Raw genomic sequence first — 24773 nt, 5'->3', positions numbered from 1 at the left:
TCTTGAGATAGTTTGCAGGACTCCTGCAGAATAGCCATTCTGCACCTACCAGATCAAAGAATAACCAGACACTGGTATAGAGGCAATTGAATGACTGTAGAGGCTTTAGAGAGAATTTGGAGTTTGCTTTGTAGACTTTCAAGCCTTCAAGTCATTGACCTTGAGACCTGTGTCCTTCCTATTCTTCTTCCAAGTTGCTTGCTGTCTTTATGCACTCCTTGATATCCCAAACCCCCATTTGTTTTGGGGAAAAGTAAAAATACCCTGTGAACACCTCGAACAATAGACTACCTTTAATTTTCTACATATTAAGTACAGAACTAGAAGAAGAATTCCTTGGGCATCCATGCTCATCTGTAGTGAAAGAGCCTCTATCCAGTTCCAGTTTACAACATGCTTGCTTGCTTGAGTATGTGTAACTGAAAATTCTGGCTTAAAACAAGAGTGAAGACTGGATGTCATTCATTTATTAAGTTAGGAATCTTTTCTCACACACAAATAGCCAAAATTATTTGGTGTGTGCTGTCAAATAGGTACACAAATATGTTGGAATTCTACTTTTCTAGACGTAGCAGAAATAGTCATGTCAAGCATTGATGTGGCCACAGAAAATGAGTGGATAGGTCTCACTTTGTTTCTGTGTTGTTGTCAGTGAAACATCAAGTTTGCTATTTCTTGAAGCATGGAGAAAGAAGCACAGGCAAGCGAGATTGGTTTTAATTCTGGAATTTTCATGGTAGTTTCACCTGATGTCCACTGTAGGGTTAACAGGACCTGGACTGAAAGAAATTGCCCGCAACAGCTATGAGTCTAAAGAATCATACTAATTATTCCTGTGGCTACTCCAAATGATCTGGTGGGCTCTGATAGATAGCAGCTTACAAACAGGTGAACATAGAAGAGTAGGATTTTTTTTTTTTAATTCTCTTAATCAGGTATTTTTGCAGTGAGAATAGTGTGCAGATGGTTCTGTACCTGATTTACTGTAGTTTGCAGATTTCCATTAAGTCAGGTAGTCCTGTGGTTTCTCTCTGCCTTCCCTCCCCTTCTTGCACTGACCTGAATGCTTTTGTCCCTCCCTTGCATGGGTATAGCCATCACAAGGTGATGTTCTGGGAGAGAAGCCTTTGGTGGATTAGTTTTCTATTGGCACACGTGCTTAATCTAGGTCGCCCCAAGGCCACATGATAGTTGGATCTAAGATGGTTCAAGAATGGGATCTTTCCTTTTCTAGCAGCCCACAGCCTACTTTTAATTAGGTGAAAGTCAAATAGGTCTAGAAATTTTTCAGCCAGGTCACCAAGATGATCTTATTCCATATGCACTGTATATATCTGTTATAAAAAGGAGGTTATTGAAATCTGCAGGTGGCTAAGCAGGACTGTTTCTTGTCAGATGTGCAGTCTTGGAGCTGATTAAGCCAGTCATCAAGCTGCATCCTCAATCTCTTGTGGAAAATCTGTTGTTCAAGAAGTATGCACTTCCATGTTCATCATCTGTGTGCTTCACTATATCACTTTTTTCTCTTTGTGTGCCTGGTCAGAGGGGTCATGTGCAGCTATAAGCAAACAAAACTCCCTTCTCCAGATACATAAAAACTGAACCCCTGGTGAGGTGGGGAAGCGTGGAATGTGGCTTCATGCTCTGCTACTGTTTAGCCATTGGCCTTTAAGACAGACTGAGGAAGCATCGCTGGCATAGGTGAAATGTTGTGCTACGCTCGTGTCCTGGTTCTGGCTAGGATAGAGTTAATTTTCACAAGGAGCCAGGGCAGGTGAGCCCAGCTGGGCAGGGGGCTATTGCGTACTATGTGACATCGTGCTCCTGTAAAAGGGGGCCAGTTGCGGGGGGACGCGGGTTCGGCGCAGCTCCGGGACGAGCTGAGTGTGGGTTGAGCAAGCAGTTGGTCGGTCATCGGGTTTGTATGTTGTCTTGTGTTATCACCCGTTGTGAACACTCCGTTATCAGTACTGTTGTTTCCCTTTCCCTTTGCTGTCCCAGTAAACTGCCCTTATCCCAACCCACGAGGCTTTGCCTTTGTCTTCCCGTTCTCCTGCCCGTCCTGCCAGAGGGGGGGGGTGGTGGTGAGCGAGCGGCTGCGTGGTGCTCAGCTGCCAGCTGGGGCTAAACCACATCAACTGGTAAAACACTTCTGGTGATGACTTAGGCCACAACTGCAAGACCACACTTTTGCTGTCATCTTGGGTTTGACTTGGTTGGACTTTTACTTCTTCTTGGTTTGTTTTTATACTTTGTGGGAAATATGCTGTTCTTGTAGATTACAGCAAAGTCTTTTGCAACTATGTGTCAGTCATATACGGTACCTTAACTCACCAACAGTGTAGGCAGTAATGCGTAGCTTGTTTCAGACATGAGGGATGGAGAAAGGATGAAAGAGCAGGGCTTGTAGAGCATATACAGCTGAGTTGTGGTATTATGAACAGGTGTGTGTTTGGATTAAGACTAGAATTGAAACCCTCAAAACTACAATTAAATGGATTTGTAGTTATAATAGACCAGTGTTTCATTCACATATCTTGCTAAATTTCCAATTGCACTTTGATTTTTTTCTTTGCAAAATACTAAAGTAAATGCTAAGAGGCAAGCCACCAGAAGTCTGCTTAGTTTTATTTTGTAATACTTTAAAAAAGATATGTGCCCTCTTGTAGGAGTTGCACTGAAGTACCTTTTACTGAGAAGATATATCTGAAGATTTTGGGGGTAACTATTAAACAAACAGTAAATACTTTACAGGTTAATAACAGAGACTGGTAATGTTGAAACAGTTTCTAACGTAAGACTTCTCCTTGGAAAATATACTGTGAGTGGAAATCATTATCTTGAAAGAATAGTTTACTGGCATGGAGAAAGCTGATAGGTTGTAACAAAGCATGGTTAAAAAACTTTGTAGCATGTGTTTTTTTAGATGAAATTTAGTTATACTTTTTTTTTAAAGTAACAGTTGGCCTGCTCAAGTAATGGCCAAATACTTCAGCCTCGAGCAGAACATCTTTGCTCTTAGTACAACACTTAAAAATTATTTTCTTTTTCAAATTACCTTATTTTCTGAGATATCCAGAAGCATATGTCTTACTTGGACCCTTATTCTGTCCTTTCTTCTGCTAGAGAATTCTGTCCTGGTTCAAGGCTTATGATAGATTGTCAAATGCAGATTTCTATAGTTAAAATAAGAATCTTTCTTTATAGGCTCATGAAGATGTACAGAGTTACTGTTAGCCTCGCATTCAGTTCTGGGGTTCCCAGTACAAGAAAGACATGGAGCTGTTGGAGCGCGTCCAGAAGAGGGCCACAAAGATGATCAGAGGGCTGGAGCACCTCTCCTATGAAGACAGGCTGAGAGAATTGGGGTTGTTCAGCCTGGAGAAGAGAAGGCTCTGGGGAGACCTTATAGCAGCTTTCCAGTACCTAAAGGGAGCCTACAGGAAAGCTGGAGAGGGACTTTTTACAGGGGGATGTAGTGATAGGACAAGGGGTAATGGCTTTAAGCTGAAGGAGGGTAGATTTAGATTAGATGTTAGAAAGAAACTCTGCACCATGAGGGTGATGAGGCACTGGCACAGGTTGCCCAGAGAAGCTGTGGCTGCCCCATCCCTGGAAGTGTTCAAGGCCAGGTTGGATGAGGCTTTGGGCAACCTGGTCTAGTGGAAGGTGTCCCTGCCCATGGCAGGGGGGTTGGAACTAGATGATCTTTGAGGCCCCTTCCAACCCAAACCGTTCTGTGATGCTATAGCCTGGATGGCATCTATTTAGCTCAGCATGGTGGATCAGTTGTTTACAGTGAGAATTTCTGCTGGCATCTGTTCTGTACTTTACCTAGAGCAGTATTTCAATTATGTATTGGTTTTTGAACGTAAGAGCGACCTTGTGCTCAAAAGTGTAAGAGCAGGGAGTTTCCAAACTGGACTGGATTCTCCTCAGTGCAACTCTTTCAAAACCCTGTAATTCCTACCTCCTTTTTCAGATAGCCGTGGCATTCCCTTTTACAAGTAGTCTTGTAGTCTTTGGTGCATACTGAGTGGAAACAGGAAAAATATGTTAAGTTACTGTAAAAGCAAAATTACTAGTGATTCAGTTGTGAGTGCAATAGTTAGGATGTAAGCATGCTCTTGTGCAACAAATGCTTGTAAAGGAAAGTTTGTGTCTTGTCTTTAAATACCAGTAATGAAAGCAGATGTGTTAAGGTGCAGTGAAAAGTGAGTAATGCACAGTTGCAGTATACCCTTGCAGCAATGTTACCATTTTGGTCACGTTATTGATAGATGAAACAAAGATGTGTGCCAGTTTCTGTCCACTAAATGCAAATGAAAAGTGCTTTTGCCTATCCAGTACAATGGATGTTTTTATACATGTTTTTATAAGACCTCTTTTCTCTGAAAATGTCACAGCACTTTAGGTAGTTAGTTTATTTGTGTAGCATACGCTGTCTAGATCTTTGTGTATGTGGTGTTTGAAATTCACGTGTTTCCATTTAGAGAAAACAAATTCAGATGCACATAATTCTTGGTTAGGTTTGATTAAGTTCTTTCATTATCTGATGTGAGGGGGAATGGTTGTAATGGTACATGCCATTTTGACTTGCCGCTGGGATGTGGTGTGCTGCCGTGCTGGGTGTTATGCCAGTATGATCCTCAAAGGGAGAACAGAAACAATAATTGACCTTCCCTTGGCAGTGCATTCACCTCTTTCCTTTTTCTCAGGGGATCATTTCCTGACTTGATCCTTGCTGATTCATGAAGTCTAATTTTGAGTAAAGGTCCAGAAGTCATCATAGCCAGCCTTCTGTATCTGTTCCTTTTCAGTGCTGTAGTGCTCGCTGTCTTGTGTCATCCTTGAGCGGTGACTTATGTGTAACCAACCCACGTGTTCTTAAACTAATATGTTTCAGCACTTAGCCAAGTGCTCTTAGGGCATTACTAATTCTGCACTCATATGTTTAAAGCTTATCAGTTTCTGTATGCTTTGTTAGGCATAAAAAAATACCTGGCAAGTGGAGACTGGCCATAATGTGCTTTCTCCTTTACCTGTCAAGTCCCTGAAGACACAGCTTGGCATGTAATGCAGCTCTTGCCTTGCTGCCACAGCAGTGCGTAGCCAAGTGAGAGGGAGTGTCTCTCTACTTGCTCCATGTGCTCTCACTTCTCACCATGTGAAATATCTGTAAAAATGCTACTTGAGAGAGTTTTATGTTCTATTCTTTCCTCGGGTTTTGCCTGAAGAATTAATAAATGAGTACGCATTTATAGCAATTGGTAAATGTGTGCCAGGTACTCTGTCTGTACAGCAGCTGGCTTTTCTGAATAACTGTGAAACACAAGTTGTGGAGTATGGATTGTAGCCCTGCTGTTCCTGTGGGTCACGCTCTGCGGTGAAGTGTAGTTCAGATATTACCGTGTGTTAATCTGCTTGCTGTGTGACAGATTGAGGACAGGTAGGAACAATAGCCTCTTTCAAAACAACTGGGAAGAGACCCGTGTAAACAAGAGATGAGTGGACGGGCTTTTAGGTTGGAGGCAAGAGGCTGGGGTCCGAGAGTGATACTGCAGTGATCATTGTGACGTCTGGCTGTGAATTACAGCCACACACTGTGTCCTATCCTTCCTAGTCCGTGTTAGAGACAGAAAAACCTGTACATCTGGTTCTTAGCAGCTGCATTTTACCTTAAGATGCTTAGGTATTAATTTTATATTAATGTGCTGTGCTATAAATAGGAATGGTGAAACACCAACAGAGCACCAGTTTTTCCATGCATGCCATGGGAGTGGCAGAATCTAACAAACAGCTGGTTAAGTGTTTGTGACTGGGAGGTGGAGCGTATTAAAGAAACCAGACTCCTCAGAGTTCTCAGAGATTAAGTATTCTTGCCTTTGTAACTAAGAACTGATTTGTGGACAGTACTTTGGCCTTCCAAGAAATACTGACTGGGACTAATCCCGTGTGTTATGTTAATAGGATGAACAGATGGTGCATGTGACATTTTGTGTCATCTTCCAGTCCTTCACAGCTCCTGAAATGATAGCACTGTCTGCAGGCAAATGGAACTCTGTTTTTTATCAGTTTCCCAGTTTATTTATCATAGAGTGTTGGAGTATCGTGTATTTGTGGTGAAGTATGGGAAGATGGTATTTCATAGGTATATACTGTAAGTTAGCTTTTTTATGCCATTTAATCATATATAAGGAGAGTTTTTAAAAGCATGAGGTTTGGTTGTTGTTGTTGTTTGCTTTTTTATAAAGGAATAGTAAGACCAGTCCTATTACCGTATTGTGGCATAGTGCAAATAAGTGTTCAATACTCTTCGGGTGTGACACTACACAACTTATGTGGGGGTGGAAGATGTCTATGATGCATTACTTCAGAAAATAGTGTTTCCTGTAGAAAATATGCATTTGTGCTTGAGTTCATGTCTTTTTCGGGGGGATTGTTTTCTTTCAGGCATTTGTGGAGGCCCAGAACAAGCTTACAGTACCCTTTCTCGAGCAGTGTCCTGTCAGAGGACTGTTCAAAGAACGAATGACTGAACTCTATGATTATCCTAAGTACAGTTGCCACTTCAAGAAAGGAAAAAGGTATGTGAGGAATGTCTTTGAAGGTGGTGATGAATGTGAAGTGAGTCAAAAGCAACTACTAGTTAAGAAAACAAATTGTAAATTATACTTGTATTTATTCCTTTATAGTTGGGAAGTAGGAAAAGTAAGCCAATGTTAACATATATGATTGCATGATGCACAGCACAACATGCTTGACTGTCTCCAGTTCCCAGTCATATTATCTTCTTGCTCTTTTGTTGTCTTTTCTTTTTATAGGAAGAATTGTGAGTTTATCAAAACTCAGACAAATTTGTAGAATAACTGTGGCAAAAGTAAAACTTTGAGGAGTTCCTTTCTGGGTTGGTCACTGTCAGTATAGCTAAAAGCACCTCATCCTGAAAACAACACAAATCTGTCATGTGCATGTTCTAAATATTTACTGAAATACTGCTTTTATGTTGGTCATACTTTGAGCAGCAGGTAGGATTTTTGTTTAGTCATAGCCAGTGAAAAGCAGTGGGAATTCCCTTCTGAAAAAATGACTCCTGTATCTGCAGGAGATAAGTCCTCCAAATGATTTTTCACCTAAGGCAACTGATGCAAAAAGATCTGTCTTCTAAGAAATCCTGCTCTATTCCCATACCTAGCCTACCTGTATCCCTGTTTTAATTCTATGGCTAGGTAAAGAGATGGTGCTTTTATGGCTTACCCAAGGTCTGGAGACTGCAGCTGCTACTCAGTTTTTTGTGACCTCTTTCAGAAACACTAGCAATCCCTTAGATAAAAGGAGGAACGGGATGAAACTGCTGGTTAACTTAGTAACATCTAAAGATTGTTTTAACAGTTGAAAAAGAGGTAGTGCAAACAACCAGCCATTCTTAATGATGGGAAAAACAAATAGTTTTTTTCAGTATTTTCAGTTTGTTTGATCCATGTTAAGTGGGCACCCAGATATGCCAGGTATGTTTTCATTGTCATCCATAGAAAAGAGCAGAAGATGTCTCATTGCCTTAAGATTTCTGCACAGATATTGAGGGAAATCTGCTACTCTTCAGTGATCTGTCTTATGCTGTGAGGAGGGTGTGGATATTTGTTATTTAAAGGAGAGAAAGTCTGTACTGTGTGGGTTTTTGTAAAAGTGTATTGTGGGGAGTGAACCCCAGCTGATGCTGATTTGTCACTGATGTGGTATAGCACATCAGTGTATAGAGGTCAATGTATAGGGGTGTGAGGTTTAAGCACAGAAGCGGTGGAGCCATTTAGTACAGTGCTGCATCCAGGAAGTAAGCCTTGTTGAACGAGTCAGGCAAAGCTTATTTGTATGTGATGCTCATGCGGATGTAGCTATGCTGAATCTGGTTCTGGAGCAGGCTTGGTCACAGACTGCTCTGGATTCTCTGAACCATTCTTCTTGTGCAGTGCAAACATGCCTGGGCATGGTTATCTTCAGTGCTGATAGGGCTTCATGTTGCAGAAGTGCTCATGGCAGTGATGAATATAGTCTCCACTAGAGATAAAAAATTTTAATTTGATGCAGCTGACTATTCTCCAGGAAGAACATTTATACCAGGAGCTTAACGTGCTTTAACTATTGATACTTTACTTTGATTTTAGTAGATGTCTTTTTAGTTTTTCTGTTACTCTATTTCTTGGCACGTGCTGAACTTAAATCACAGTGGTTTAAAAATCATACCAAATAACCATATATTACCATGTTTGAGGAGATCAAGAGGGGTCTACCAAGTTAAGTAACAGTAAGGGGCAAGGGAAGGAACTATTCTATTTGAAGAACTATATAAACTTCCCATGACACTTAAGAATTTTTAAATTTAATTAATCCGGTTTTCTGCCAAAGAATAGCTGCTAAAGGAGTGTCTGAAGAGCTGTTCTGTACAATCTGCAGAAAGGAAGAGTGCCCAGGGAGGTGCCGTGTCTGTTGTGTTGTTTGACCTTTGCTTCCTAGCTTATCGCCCAGTACTGCAGTGGTGAAATTGGCTAGAAAATGCATTGTCAAATGGAAAATTGTGTATCTTTTTCTTCTATTCCTTTGAATCTTTCGATTTTGTCACTTGCTGATCATTATTGTTAGTATTTGAACATATTACTAGTTCAGATTGTTAGCCAGGCCTTTGTGAGCATAGTTCCCCCTTCTGGGTTTACCAAGTTCCCGTGCTTGTATCAAAGTACTGGACAATCTTAGGGAATATGTGAGCTTATGTTTAGGTTTGAATATTACCCCATAAAATCTCTTGTTCCCCCAGGTGAAGCTGCTCTTTGATTTGTTAAGTCATGGGTTTGTGTAGTAAAACTCAGAAGTCCTGTGAAGGTACAAAAGTGTAGTAACTATGAATTGCATAGAATACAGTTAACTTTTGAGCTCTGTAGTGTCTTATGATGTGAAGCATATCCCTCACTAAAGAGAATTCTGTAATTCTCTGTTCCTACAGCTTTTTCAAAGCACACACAATTTTAGGGACGTTGGGAAATACAGATGAAACAATTTCAGTTCTGTTTCATTTGAACATCTGTCTGCCACCCAATACAGATTGAAAGCAGCTATATGAATGACAAAGGTCAGAACATAGGGGATGGGAACCTGTGCCAGTACTCGTAACAGAGAAATGCTAAGGCTGCCAGAGCTGTTTAACATAAACAGTTATGTAGTTTATAGTATACTTAGCTTTGTTTGAAATGCACTGTGGCAAATGCAGCTTTTATTTTTTAAAGATGTTTTGGATGCATCCTACAGTCTCTTCTATACAATTTATATCACCATGGGATGAGATTGCTCTAATTTTGAGAGGCCTAGGAATTGGTGTCTGGGCTTTCTCTGTACTAAAGGGGAGAGAAAGGCACCTACGGAGGATGGTTAAATCCCCAATGACCACAGAGAAAGCCATGATTCCTACTCTACTGTGAAGCTTGTGTTTCCCTTATATATTTAACTGTCTTTTATTCACTTTATGACAATCTCATACAAGTTTTTCTTTCTTGCCTAACTGAAAATCTGAGTTCTTCCGACTTATTTTTCCTTCTTGTGTTCTTTTAGGTATTTTCACTTCTACAATACAGGACTGCAGAACCAGCGAGTTTTATATGTACAAGACTCCTTGGATGCCGATCCCAAAGTTTTTCTTGATCCAAATAAGCTTTCTGATGATGGCACTGTGGCTTTGCGAGGTTAGTGAGACAGCAGTTCCTGCTGAGTAAGTCTGCGGCTTCAGCGGAAGTTGGAAACAGTTTCCAGCTCTTCACCTATAAAAGTATGGCTAGGGTGGCTTGTTTTAATCAAAGTAGTCACAATAGCCATATGTGGATTTGTACAGTGTTTCAGAAGAACACTTCTAAATCTACATTGTATTCACAATTAACTTGTTTCAGTTTCTCAACATCTTTTTTTCACAACTCTGTAACAGGTTTCCACTGAAACAGATCTTGAGGCTGTCCATAGCAAGGAAAAAAAAGCTTAGTTATATTGATTAATTCTCTTAAAATTGTATTTTGCATCTTTAGCACAAGCCAGCAAGTTAAAGTAAGAGACTGTGAAGGAATGTAGCGTTAACTTTTATGAGAATCACAAAATTACTTGTGTTCATTAGGGCTTTAACTTGTGTTAGCTGTCCATTTTCCCACTCCCTGTTGGCTTATTGTAGAAGCAAGACTCTTGGACCTAGAAGTCCTTTAAGTCTATTCAAGGCTAGTTAATAAAAACAGAGGACACAATTAGTGGATGCTTCTTTAAGTGTGACCTAGTTGAAACATATCAATATAGCTTTTTTTGTGAGAAGTCTTGTCTTAAACTGTGGATGTAAGGAATTGGGTTCAAATAAAGAAAGATTATATATAAAAAGCTTACAACAAAGTCTATTTCCAAATGCACTTAGAGAAACAACAGCCATGGAAGGAGACAGGAAACTCCTGGTGTTGATAAATAACTGATTTAAAGGTAGGGACAAGAATAACTGATTGGCTGTCAAAGTGGAAATCACCCGTAGATTTCTGTAAGGGACTATGCTAAGACTTGCACTGTTCAGTATGTTCATATATATTGGAAAAAGGAGTGAGCAGTGAGGTAGCTGAGTTTGGTGAAGATACAGTGTTATTCCAGGTAAAGACTGAAGAATGACTGCAGGGCTGCAGGAAGACCTTAGCGATAGTGAGTTGGCAATAAATTAACAGGTAAATGTCTCTGTGAAGATAAATGAAGTGATGCACAGGGGACAAACAATCCTAACCTTATTTGTGGAGGAGTGGATGGAATGGACTCTGAGCTGACCATAAGCACTTGGGAACAATTCTTAGGCTGTAATAGATAGTTCCATGAAAATATCAGCTTGTTTCTCCATAGCGGCCAAACGAGCACATCAAATACTAGAAATGGTTAAGAAGGAAATAAGAGAACAAAACGGAAAACACCATTACATTAGCAACCCAGGGGTTTATACAGTAGCGTTGAATACTAAATATAGTTCAGCTCAAAAGGAGCTCTAGGAACAGTCCTAGGCAGTAGGAACAGTCAAGGGTATGAAGAAAGGTCAGAAACAACTGAGTGTGCCCGGATCAATCAGCTTGGAAAAGGGACTATTTAGCCAGGATATAATAGAGGTCTACAGAATCACTTGTGGTGTGCAGTAGTATGGGGAGAGTGAATAGGGTTGGTTATTCATAATTTTTTCTGTTACAAGAATGAGGGGATATCAAATGAAGGCACTGGGAGTAGAGTCCAAAGCAAATAAAAGAAGGTGATGATTCATGCTGCAAGAAGTACATTTGTAGAACCCCTTACCAGTGGATGTTGGTGCTGCAAAAAACTTAATCATGAGTTTAAAGGCAAGCTGGACATGGTCAAGGAGGAGGGAAGCATTGAGGATTATTAACCAACTACTCCATGGAAAAGAAGTCTCCTAAGCGGAAAATGGTCAGAGGTTGTAAGAATATCTGAGGGAAGTATTACATGTCATTGCATTGTTCTTACTCTTGTAGACATTTTGCTGTGGTTACTCCTGAGGACAGCTAGCTGGAATCTTGTTCTGAATCACAATGGCCACTCTTATGTTCTTATGGGGGAGAATATGTTAGGGTGGCACAGTGATGCCTCTCAAACCTATGATTTTTATGAAATGCAACTTTTTTGTGTGGGTTTTTTTGGTAGTTACTTTCAGGTCTGTGCAGGCCTATGATAATTCAGTCTCTTCACTTGAGTTGATTTGCAAGAGTGAATTTGATTCTTATCAACTATGATGGAAGCTCTGAATTTTTTTCAGAATCACATTACTTCAGTTTTCATGGCTTTGCAGGGTCTAGTTTTCAGTGACTCCAATATTGAAGTGGTATTTGCTTTATTTCAGGATGCGTTGCTTGCATCTCAATTTCTGTTGACTTCTTTGGTACTGTTTCCCTCTTAAAATCTGACTTTAAGTTCTCTACCTGTGTGCATTTTCAGTCTCCACTTTTTCCCCCCCAACTCAGGGAAGTAGAAGAATTCTTACTCAAATCATAATTCAGATGTTGGTCATAGACAGTGTTACTGAACATACTTACTGAGTAGGCATGCCTAAACTCAGATCTCTGAACTACTTGAGATGTCCACAGAGGCTGGAAAAGTGCTGTGAATCCCAAATGATAGCAGATCTAGTTGCTTGCACTGTCTTTTAGCAAATAAACTCTCTTCTCTCAGTGTTCAGTGAACACAGTCCTTTCAACTGCTTTCCCAATTTCACCTCTCTTTCATTGGGATTTGGCTAGTCTGTAGTAAATAATAAAAAGCTGTGTGGCGAAATAACAAGCACTTTTTTTGAAAATACTGGTTCCTTGTGCTGGTTCTTACTTCGCCTTGTTTGGTTACAATTTCCTAGGTTATGCATTCAGTGAAGATGGTGAATACTTTGCGTATGGCCTGAGTTCTAGTGGCTCTGACTGGGTTACTATCAAGTTTATGAAAGTAGAAGGTCCTGAGGATCTTCCAGATACGCTGGAGAGAGTTAAATTCAGTTGCATGGCATGGACCCATGATGGAAAAGGCATGTTCTATAACTGCTATCCAAAACAAGATGGGAAAAGTGACGGTAAGTGTGACTGTACTAATTGCATGGCATGTAGAAGCAAAATGACCTTTTCAGAATGTTGGTACAACAAATAATTAGGTCGTCTACTTTATACTGAAATAACAAGCTATACTAATTTATACAATTAGATATCAGATCATGTCTTGTATGACAAAGCCTATACTCAGTTAGTGTGAGTACTCTCTTGTCTGCCTGTCCCTGTCTTTCTCTTAACAGTTTGCTGCTCCTTTTCTTTTTCTCTGCAATGATTTACTTAGCTTTCGTACAGGGTGTTAGTGGCTGCAATTTGATGTCCGGTGACAGCTTACTTAGGTCTCTTATCCTTATACATTTGTGTGGGCATAGGTGAGCTGGCTTGGGAGGTTGACCTGATGAATAGCAATCTGGGGCATAAGGTTTTTGTTATTCAGCCACATTAATTCATCTGTGGTGCACAGCAACACAAAATGTTTATGCTAGCAAAACTCAAGGAGCAGCACACAAAATGGAATAAATTGCTGAGGAGCATCAGTAGGAAAGGAATTTAGCAGCTCTTATTATAAGGTAGTGCTACTGAAAAGTTTCTTCTGGAGCTGTGCTCTTTGTTAAGCTTTGGGGAGAGCCTGAATTTTGCCTCTGTATTTGCTTCTGCAGCCTGTCATTTTGCCAGACTCGCAAGTTAGAGATCCACCTTGTGTTTTTTCCTTTCAAACACGTTTGTAGTGCAGAAGCCTCAGTGTTAGAAAATGTTGTGAGAACAAAATTAAAAAAAAAAATAGTACCTCATGCCATATTATTTTTGTTTTCAGCAAATGGAAGTGTGAACGTTCCTAGGAATATTAATTAGCAATAAGTCTCCCTTTAGTTGCCCAGGGTGAAGTGGAAGCACAAACATCATTAGAGGGTGATTGTTGTTTTTCTTTGCTTGCTTAGTATTTCTAGAAAGCAAAGCTTGGAATGATAAATCTTCACATTTGAGGAATGTATTATCAGTAATAAAAGGACAGAGTAACTGTTTGAACAGGTTTGCAAGGTGATTTGAAGTTTTATTTTGTTTTGCGGGTGGTGGTGTTTGTTTGGAGGGGAATGGTTGTAGACTCCAACTATTCCTAGTTCTCACTACTGAATTGCTCTTGTATATGCAAAGGGATACAGAAGTTTCTAAGGGTTTTATTTTGTTGTTGTTGGATTTCTTTGAGAACTAATTGGTTTAAATATCTGCATTTCACTAGGCACCGAGACCTCCACTAATTTGCACCAAAAGCTGCATTATCATGTATTAGGAACTGACCAGTCAGAAGATATCCTGTGTGCTGAATTTCCCGATGAACCAAAATGGATGGGTGGAGCTGAGGTATGGTAAACACCCTGAAGCTTGTCATCATTATGTTCAGTTTTTCAGATTCTAACAACTGATAGTAGGTATAAAGTGGAAAACATTTTGTTAAAAGAATGCTTTTTATTAGCATGGCAGAGTTCACCATTGAACTAAGTCATTAAGAATTGCTGAGAATAAGACTGTCTAGTTTGCTTTAAACCAGTCCTCAAGCCTGTAATGACACATTCACATACCCTTTTTCTTCACTGAGGACATTCTGCCTGATACACATTCCAGGACACAGAAGGATCATTTGATGGACAATGTGTCACTGTTCTTGTTTCTTCTTAGTGTTGAGCCCTAGCCTTCACTTCCTACACAGAAAGCTTATTCCAATAATCAGCATGTCTGGATATTCCTTGCTGTGTATCTTATTTATAGTCATGGTATCTTTCCTGAAAATGAAATATGTCTGTTCTACTTATTTGAAGAATGGAGACATACAGGTTAAAATCTGTTAATACTGTGTGCGCAGTTGGAAGCTTTTAAGTTTCCCTACAACAAGTTTTATCAGCGGAAATATGGTGTGGAATGTGTTATTGGGGATGGAACAAGTGACTGCTGGAGTGGATTTCTTAAGCTTATTTTGCTGAACTACTACTATATTGTGCAAAGTTCCAGTGAACCAAAATGATATGGAACCATGCTCTGTTCTTCCTTACATGAATGATTCAAAAACCCCTGAGTTTTGTAATTAATGTCTGTTTATTCTTCATAGTAGATTTAACAGTGCTTGACTGAGTGCACTGTTCTAAGTGCTGTTGCAATGTAGTAGTGGTTGTTCTGTTTATCAGGGAATGGACGTTTTTCCAGTGGATAAAAACCTGTTGTAATTCTCTGTACTCTCCTGGCTACTATGTTTAATCAGTACATTTCGTTTCTATACAGGGTCACTTTTGGTCTCACAGTTTTGATAAATATGAAATGGTTTTGCCCTGTTTTGGGGTGTTCAGTTCCTAGAACTCCTTTTCCCTGAGAGTACCTCTTTTTTAAAATTTGATCATCAGTCTGTGTCACTTTTCAGCACATCAACCCATGAAAAAGTTGGGGCTTTCTTTTCTGTTGGCTGCCGGAAAAGAAAGGTTCTTTCAAAGAATTTGAACAGTGGGATTAAAAATGAGACAGTGAGTGAGAATGTGAAGGGCTCCTCAGCAAAGCGACCAAACTGAGCTTTCTCTACACAAATCAGACTTATCTGTAGGTTCTGAGAATAAACAGAACCTTTTTTTATATAATCTCATCCATTCATGAAACATACCTTTAACAACTGACCTTAATATCAGTGTAAACTTGCAAATGGGGCTTTGGAACCTTTTTTATTGTTCAAAAACTACTCAGTTCTGTTGAGTTTAACTGGCAATAAAATTAAATTTGGAAATTGTTATCCTTATTTTTCCCTAGTTCCGTAAATAAATGGGCTTTCTGTTGGTGACAGATGTCTTGTAGTGATTTATCCACTGATTCACATGAGTGATGCTTATTATTGCTTTGCAGTGTCGTGAGCTAAACTACACATGTTGTTGTGAAGGCAAAATTATTTTCCGTGGGGGAGGGCTTTTGCAGTCTGATTCATTAGAGTATACAGCTTTTTAAGGTAGTGAAAGTTTGCAGTCTCAGATGGTATTAGATATCGTGGAAATTACATCTTCTGTATTAGCTGTAGAGGTACACTTGCCTTATAGGTAGCAAAACCTTCTTTGAGATAAAAGCATACTAACAGAGCTTTTTCTTATCTGTGTTGAAGAAGCAGGACTGGAGTATTTCAAGATCAGAAAGAACCAAATATAAGGAGGAACACGGAAGAGAATTCTTAGGACAGTGCTTGTAGTGAGTAGCAAAGAGTTTGCCTGGCCAGGATGCAAAGAAGCAACCATCCTGCATCTCCTGGCTCTCTTATAGTGAAAGAAAAGTTTGAGGCAACCTTAAATGTAAAAGTAGCATCTTGTTTTTCTGATACCAAATGTCTCAGATAATTTTTGTGATTCATGAGACTATATAGCACTTACGTTAAATGATCAAAAAGTCTTTGGGGTGGGAAGAGGGGGCTGGTAGTAGTAACTCTTGCTGTAGAATAGGAAAATAACAGAACGTAGCACAGTTACAGTTCTGAAGCCACTGGAATTGAAATAGCCCCATCAGTATTGGGAAAGTGGGGAGGGTGGTGAATAAAAAACCACCTCACTACTGTGGGTTATTATTTAATAAATTTAGACAGCTGCTTATGACTGTTTTCTTGACCTCTAGGAGGCATAAACTTGCAGAGATGTTGGTATTTAAGAAGAAATGCTATTTTAAGGAGGAGTGGTAAAGCAGAGATCCACCTTGGTAAATAATTATGAGCTTGTGTAAGTGAAAGTAGTTTAAAACAGCTGATATTCTGGGGTTGTGCTGTGAGCTCCAGCTGCAGAATGTGGCTCTGTCATCGTGATACTGATGAAAAATGGTTTTTAATGGTCAGGAAAAAACATATTCTGCAATTAAAAAAACCCAAAACAATGCAATTGCAAAATGTGGTTTCATCCTTGTGCAATAGGTTAAAAATTTTCAGACCATTCAAACAAGTTTTCTGGGCAATGTTTTTGAAGTATGTGTGAGAAAGTGGAAGACCACAAAGTAATGGGGGGGAAATTAAATTATCTTTAGTAAAAATCAAATTATATGGCTTGTTGGCACTGTCCTGAATATTCCTACTTGGTGCTAATATGCTGCCACAGATTTTAAAATATAACTTTGCACAGCTCAACAGTTTTTATGAAAGTCCTCTTTTATGCATTCCTGTCAGATTAATAAACAAATGTTTTTTATTTTACAGGGCCTTGCTGGCCAAGTAGAGACATTTGGATTATCTTTTATGTTTTACACAAGCTCCAGTGAAGACAGTTGGATTATGGTGTGGGTGGTCTGGTCTCAACTACCAAACCTTTCTCTGTAGTGAGGGCAGAGCTTTAACTTCCATACTCAGGTTTAGAGCCATTATTTGCGGTCTCACAACCATTGGGTTGAGGGAGAGAAATACTTTGCTTGCAGGTGAAAAGCACCTGACAAGGGGATCCTTCAGAGACTGCAGAAGTAATAATGTTGCCATGACACCTCAAAAAAATGATGGAGTTGGTGTGGTGTGTATTTTCAATGGAGAGAAGAAATCAGGTCACTGACTAAGACAAAAGAGGGTTCTGTAAAATTTTGTGAGCTTAGTACATTTACAAGACAACATGAAAGAAAATAGCTTCACGGTTTTTTTCTCATTACACATTCAACACCAGCCCTGAGTATGCTTGATTTAAACAAAATCTGTGGTGCTGAAAAAGGTGTTGGCATAGAAATAGAGATGCATTTCCAACTCCTCACTTGAATGGATTGCTTGTGAGGAAAAAAATCTGTTTATTGTTAGTCACATATATAGGTTTTGAAAAAGAAGCCATCAAATCTTTTCATTAGTCTAGAAAAAGCATATGTATTTCTGGTACAGATTCTAGAATGGTGGGGGAGCTGGGAAGAGCAGGGATGGGATTTATTTGAATAACATCCCAGTAGAGGGCAGTCTGGTATGAAGATTTTTGAAACCTCGGCAATGTCATAGCTACTCTCAGAAGAGGAGCTTCCCATGCTTCTCTGTTTAAGTGGCATGTTCTTGCTTCCTCTCCAGACTCACAGAGCATATCTCTTTTTCACAGCCAGACTGTTATTCTCAAAGTTAAACAATAACTTATATAAGAGCCTTTCACAGTCAGTAGTGGTAAAAGTCCCTACGGTACCAGTAGGAAAGTAAACAGGAGAGAAAGGAGGGGGTGAGGGGAACCCTTCCATTCCAATTCTGCCAGCAGTAAAACAAGTACAATTTTTCATGTTGTTGTCTATCAAATACTGCACAGTCTCTGAATTGACAATTTTTTAAAAACTTTTTTTTATGTTTAGAGCTGTCAGTTAACATCAGTGGTTCTCAACCAGGGGGGTGATCATGCAAATGAAATTCAGAGCACAGAGGAGTAAGCTGTGCCAGATGTGTGCTGGCTGTGGTGTGTTTTCACTGCAGGAATGTGGAAGTGCAGCATCCGCAGGGGAAGAGTAAGCAGCATGAAGTGGAAGGGCTCAAAACAATCTCAGTTTGCTCAAGTGAGACTTGCTGCTGGATAAAACAGGGCTGTGGGAATTTTTCTAAAGCTTTACACTATCTTTGTCAAGGCTGAATGTGGAATAGAAGCCCAGTATGAATACCTTTTCTCAGCCCTGGCAATAAGTCTGGAGAATTTTACCATTAAGAACCAGGCAGGCAATCTTTCTGGCTGCACATGGGGCTATGATAGATGGTGATCTCTTACATAGCCAGGTTCCTGATGCGTTGGTGTTTTCATTGCACTCAAAAGTATGCTGAAAGCCTCAGGAAAAATCATGTGTGATGTTTGTTTGTCACCTCAGAAAGCTACTGATTTTACTCTCTGCTAGATTTAAGAAAGAATGCATGTACATATTGCTGTGTTGTTTTTCTGAACAAGGCTGTCTGGTGCCCTGTTGCAATTGAAACACTCATAAGCATGATGATCTAGGGTCGAAATCCCAGGTCTCTGGTTTTTGTGAGTCTCCTTCAACCCCAAACTTAGCAGAGGCTCAGAAGGATACGGTCAGAATAGAAATACTCTTTGTAACAGCACATTGTGTCTGAAATTCAAGAATAAAAACCCGCCTGGAATAAGGAAATTGAATTAATGGCCAAAGCAAATTTTTTAACCTGGGAAATGGATGGGTAGAACACATCAGCGTGTTTACCTATAAGTGGTCCCCTGAAATTAGGCATTCCTGTGATCATCCATTGTTAGGGCTTCTGAAACCTAATTGATTAAACCAGTATAGGAAACAAAACAAAGTGTCTGTAGCCTTAGAGTCCCAGCCTCAGGGTCCTTGAATTGTGTAGAGAGTCCCAAGAGGTCGCTTGGTGAAATGGAGTTCTTGCCCCAGTCCTCATCTTCTCAGAAGGTTGCTGGAACATAAAATGTCATAGGAGCTAAATGCAAGCTTCAGTGACTTTCTGCACCACTGCAGAGATAATATCAGAACATCGCTTTATGTTCCTTTCATTACAAAAATAAAACCCAACCGCCCTAAAAACCCAACCCTTCATGATAATTTTATCTAATGCAAAAACTGTTTCCTATTGTAGGAAAGGAAATAGGTTTCTTTTTTCTAATAGTGAGTTAATAAACGTGGAATTTGAAAGACTGGGAAATTACAGTGGGGGTTCTTGACTTTGTCATTGTGCAAGCAGAACTTTGTGGCATGGGAACATGTGCACATCTATGATGTTAGAACATTTGAGGCTGTTCAGACAGCGTAGTTGCTATCATCTATTGGTGACCAAATGTTTCAGCAAATTCTACTTTTTTTCTGTAGAAGGCATGTGCTTTGGGTTTTTTTATGTTCAATTTTTTACTTTACTCATCTGATAGGAAGCTTTAAAATATTGATAAATAACGCAAGGCAGCTAATTTCTGCATCAACCTGAAATAACTCTTGCATGTAGATTCTTCTTAGTCTCATATTCAGGTTCAGTGGTGTTATGCAAAAATCTTTGTGCAGCATGTACCTGAAGTTTAGAAAGTAAACGCTGTCATCAGTTTGTTTTATGTGGTGACTGGGTACATTCCTAAATGAATATTTAAAAAAAAAAATTAGTCACTCTGGGTGGTTTAAAACTGTTACATATGTAACATATGGTGAAATTGTCAAATCATAGAATTATTTGGGTTGGAAGAGACCTTGAAGATCATCTAGTTCCAACCCTCCTGCCACGGGCAGGGACACCCTCCACTAGACCAGGTTGCCCAAAGCCCCATCCAACCTGGCCTTGAACACTTCCAGGGAGGGGGCAGCCACAGCTTCTCTGGGCAACCTGTGCCAGTGCCTCACCACCCTCATGCTGAAGAATTTCTTTCTAATATCTAATCTAAATCTGCCCTCCTTCAGCTTAAGGCCATTACCCCTTGTCCTATCACTGCATGCCCTTGTAAACAGTCCCTCTCCAGCTTTCATTAGAATGCAGCTTATAGATGCTATGACTTTTTAATTTCTAGTTATGTGGTTACATCTTTATTGCCACCCATCTTGTCTTCTCTGGATGGTTTGGTCTTCCCATGACTGGGTACATAGAGTCCAGTTACTAATTTAACCATTTGGCTCTGTTTGAAAGCTTTGTTTCTGTCTGTAATTTTTGTGAGTTTTGATTTTTTTTGGTATGTGATTCATTTGCTCTGTTTGGTTGGAAATGCATTAGATAGCAATGACAGTTGCCTTGTCCTTGTTCCATATGCAAAGGGCACTAGTGCATGAAGAACAGTAGTTTGTAAAATAACTGCAGATGCCGATCAGGTTGTAGATTATAATGGTATTAACGTCTGCAGTTAAAGGAGAAGTCAGTTTATCTTTTCCTCAACACAAGCATATTATCTAATAACTAAATTTTACTTTTAATATCTTGTGCAGAAACAAATTATACAGTGATTAGGTTTTTCTCCGCCTTGACAATAAAGAGGGCAAAGGTGGTAAAACTTTTAATTGGTTAGCTTAATAAGGAATGATGTGTGTGTATAGTTGCCTTAGTATAATACTATGCACTCAAAGAGCCCCTATTTGTGAACTAAAAATAGAGAGCTCTTCCTTATCCTGAATCTTACAGTGGTGACTACTCAGGTAGTATTCAAAGAACAAGCATTAATATTCACTGGGGTTGCTGTCATGCACTTTACTTAGAAGCAGAGCGCTTTAATGTCTCTCCTATTGACGTTTTAGTTCAGGAGTAATGCATAAAGCCAGGAAGTCTGAAAACCTGACAGCCTTCTCCTGTTCATTCTTTTTTTTGTTTAATTATGTATGAAGTTTTGGTGTGAAATGTGCTGCACACAGACAAAATATTTAAATTCACTTTTGCTGTGGATCCTCATCGATGGTTATTGCTATTATAAATGCAGAACACATAAATAACCCTTTGGGGTTCCTTATATGGCTTGTATGATGAATTAACTATATTTTGTAATGAAAGAAAAAATTTTTTTTGCAAAACTCCTTTTACTAATTAGGTTTTAAATATTTTTTCTTCTTTTGATATACATTGATTTATTGAAGTTACAGGTAAACCACTTCGTCTCTTAATGTTTTTCTGAGCAGTGGTTACTTTTCATCAAAATGGAGAGAACAAGTAACATTGAAACAAAATTGCTAGTAAAAACCAAAAAATACTCCACTATAAACCAGACCTTCTTTATAAAGATTTTACTTTAAAGAGTTTGGTCATCAAAAGACTAAATAGACTAGTACTTGGGAGCACAGCTATGGTAATGATATCTCTGTATGTTTGCATGGTGTAAAGATGGTCATAGCAAATATTTTGGAAATAATAGATCTAATAAATTCAAAATGTCAAGTGACTGAGTGACAGCAGTGAAACTACAAACTATATATGAACATCGACTCTTTGAAAGAATCCTTCCTTTACTAGTGCTGAGTTAGGGATTAGTGCTGTGTTATGCCAATAAAATCATTGTTATGCTGAAGGTTTTTAAAAGCTCCGTTTGAAAGGCTACAGGATTTCTCCTGTCCTATTTTGACAGGACCTAAATGTCATTTTAAGATGTTCAGTTGCTTTATAACCTTTTACCAGTGGGGGGTGTTTGAAATGATAGAAATTATTTTAATGAGAGAAGTATGCACTGACTAGCATTCCAGATCTCTCAGAAATTCTTGAGATGTGTTTCCTTTTCAGCTTGGATGTGGGAAACCGGGAGAATTTACTTCTGATCCAAGCTGTCAGTTCTGACATTACAGCTGTCTCCCTTATGCTGAACCATGAATGCATTCTAAGATTTGAGTGAAATGCTAGTATGAAATTTCCGTTCATAAGTTTGTGGGCCAAGAGCAAGATTGCAGTTCAGTTCATTAAGATGATGTAACAGCGTAAGAATAACCCAAATGATAGTTGGGTAATTCTATTCCCTTTTGCCATTGTGAAACACGGACTCTTCTCTATGGTATAGAAGAGTCAGTGGCATTCAGGCCATGATTACACATTCGTCAGTACTGCCATCTGAGCTGCCTTAAGCAATCTCTGCCCCTATTATTCATGTTGCCAGCTGCTTGGTGCAGTGTATTAGCTCAGCCATTTGTGCAACTGCACGGTGAACTGAGATACTAATGTGGCAGAGGGACTTTTTCTTTTGTTCTCATTCTTTTTTATTGTGGTTTTTTGGTGTGGGGGTTTTTTTCCCCTTCCTGGTTTCTTTGTTTTGTTTTGTGGGTTTTTTTGCTGTTGTTGTTTTCTGGATTCTTCTTTTTTCTTTTCCTTTTTAAAATTTTTGTTGTTGTTTTGTTTAACATGCTATTTTTTCAGCTGGATCAGCTCTCCAGTCTAGTTTACCTCACAAATGGTAGATGCTTGTAGTGACATAACTAGGGGAATGAACTTGCATGGATACAAGCAACTGTAGCAGTAGGAAGAGCTAGAGGTAGAGACCGCCTAAGCTGGTACAGCTGCCAGTATTTGCTCATGAGACTGTAACTTTTCAATGTGGATGTCTAAATCTGCTGTATAATACTAAACATTTCAGCGTGCTGCAGTCAACAGTGTCTTGTCCTGCTTCTGTCAAATTCCTTTGGGTTATAGAGCTCACTGATGTAAGAATAGCTTTAGTGATAGAGACAGACCTAATTGGCATCCCACCAGCAATATGCTTTGGGAATTCCTGCTTCAAATTAAACATAAACTGCTATCAAGTCTTCACTAGTCCAGCTGGGACTGTGGAAGGAAAAACTCATTAGATGTACTCAGATTTGCTGTCATCAGAGGTTCTGAATTGCCCTTGCAACAACATCAGAAATTTGCAAATAAGTTTTATTTCTTGGGTAAAGTGAACAGTCTTCTGTTAACCATTAACTCACAGCAGCAAAGAACAAATTTATGTGGGTTCTGACTATGACTGAAAGAATTTTGTGTCATACTCAAGTTTAACTGAAATTTATATTTGTATATATCACTTGCAATTATTTAACATGTTTTATGAGTTGGTGAGGAAGAGAAGGAGACTTGGTGCTTTTACAAGTATGAACAGTTTTTTAAGCAGGATATTGCAGTCGCTATTCTAATGAAAACTGACACCTGCAGTTAATGTTTGTCTAAAAACACTGAGATGTGTCTTTTAAGAAAGATCACCTAATCTTGGTTTCCATTTCTGGATAACCTCCCATCTTGAGAGGAGGAGGCAAAATGCCTCAATTTTGAAGGCTGCCCTGTTAATACTATCTTAGCTGTTTCATATAATGGGTTTTTTGGTCCAGTAGGAATCTTAGATGTTATTTTCTATTTGCCCTGTGAGCTCTCAGCTGTATGAACTTTTTTTTAGTGGGATGGATAGTTGTTGACAAAATGCTTGTAAAAAATACAACTTGGAAACACTCATTTGGGGTGGGTTGTGGGTTGGTTTGTTTGTTTGTTTTGAGGAATCTTTGGTTGTTGGAGCTTTTTTGTTACCTCTTATATGCTGAGATTTGGCTCTAAACTCTACTAAGTAGTTACAATATATGTGTAAGTTCGGGATTTTTTTTTTTTTGAAGATGTGTTTAGGGCCAAATGGAAAGTTTCCAGAACTCAGATTCATATTTTGTGACTAGGGGTTTAAATTTCCATTAGATATTGTCATATAAGAATGTGGACAGGAAACAGCCTTCTATATCAACTGTTAATAACACTTTTAAATCTGGTAATTTTGGAATATGCTCAGAACAGCTCAATCAGGAGAGGGAAACTTTAAGTTGATGACTTCCTGCCTTTCCTTGATGGACTTGCACTTTCAAAAGCTTTGCCAGGAAACAACAGTATGTTTGCAAAGCCTGAGTAGAAAGGAGGATCCATTGATGACTTTCTGTACCAGTAGACACCATTTTAGAAATTTTATTGTGTGTGTACATGCATGTGCAAAAGCAAACCAAGAAGCTTCATCAGAAACTGTATAACATGGTGGTAGCTTATAATGTTAATTGAACAGCAGCATTAGATTTTTGTGTGTGTAAACCTAATGAAAATGGCAAAAATGAAAACTCCTTAAGCGTCATTTGATTTGCCACAATAAGCAAAAGTACCCTTGAAATTACCAGGTCGGATGGGTTCTAAGAAATTTCATACTGCTTTGTGAGAGAAAACGCACTTTATTAATTCCATCACTTGAGAACTTGGGGGAAAATCTGCTGTGAATTAAGTGACTGTCATTCAGACTAAGCTGCCAGCCTTTTCCCACCTCTGAGCTGGACTTCTGGCACATACCTTAAGGCAGCCAGAAATCCAAAGCTAACCTCTACTACTTGGGTAATTTTTTTCTGTTGTAAGTTGTACTGTAAATAACAGTGAGTATTCACCTTTTGCTTTTAAAAATAGATTGACAGAGCAGTTGTGCAGGGGAAGCATGTTTGCCATATGCCAAGTGCTGACTTGATGGTTTTCACTGTCCCGTGAGCAACTAAATTTTGGGTTTCCCATTCAAACACAGGTTTTGTTCTGATTAAACTTTACTGCTCTGTACATAGTACTGTGATGGCACGTGTAGAGGTGTGCATGTGTCAGCAAAATGATCTTACAGGGCTCAGTTCACCAAGAGAGTGAATCTATAGTCATTTGATGAACCTGGATTTCAGCATATCTAGGATATTCACAGGCTCAAACACTGACCATGTTGGAGTTGCTAGAGAGAGGAAGCATGGTGAGGAGACCTCCTTGTGTAGAGGAGGCAGCTGTCAGTTCATGTAGACCTGTAAGATGCACTGAGGGCC

The 24773-nt window shown here is 39.3% G+C and overlaps 1 protein-coding gene across 2 annotated transcripts in view; it reads left to right on the top strand.

Moving 5' to 3' along the window:
- The window catches only part of PREP (prolyl endopeptidase), a 113133-nt gene that overhangs the window by 3468 nt on the left and 84892 nt on the right, over positions 1-24773 (top strand). For both annotated transcript variants that reach the window (XM_054820662.1, XM_054820664.1), the window contains exons 3-6: positions 6454-6587; positions 9598-9728; positions 12404-12613; positions 13825-13946. In XM_054820662.1, the coding sequence (XP_054676637.1) occupies positions 6454-6587; positions 9598-9728; positions 12404-12613; positions 13825-13946 (597 nt within the window). The remainder of the gene's footprint in view (positions 1-6453; positions 6588-9597; positions 9729-12403; positions 12614-13824; positions 13947-24773) is intronic.

This window comes from Grus americana, chromosome 3 (genome assembly GCF_028858705.1).
Source record: "Grus americana isolate bGruAme1 chromosome 3, bGruAme1.mat, whole genome shotgun sequence".
Taxonomy (NCBI): Eukaryota; Metazoa; Chordata; class Aves; order Gruiformes; family Gruidae; genus Grus; species Grus americana.
Note: the sequence above shows the minus strand (reverse complement) of the source record. Positions and strands in the feature narration are given on the sequence as shown.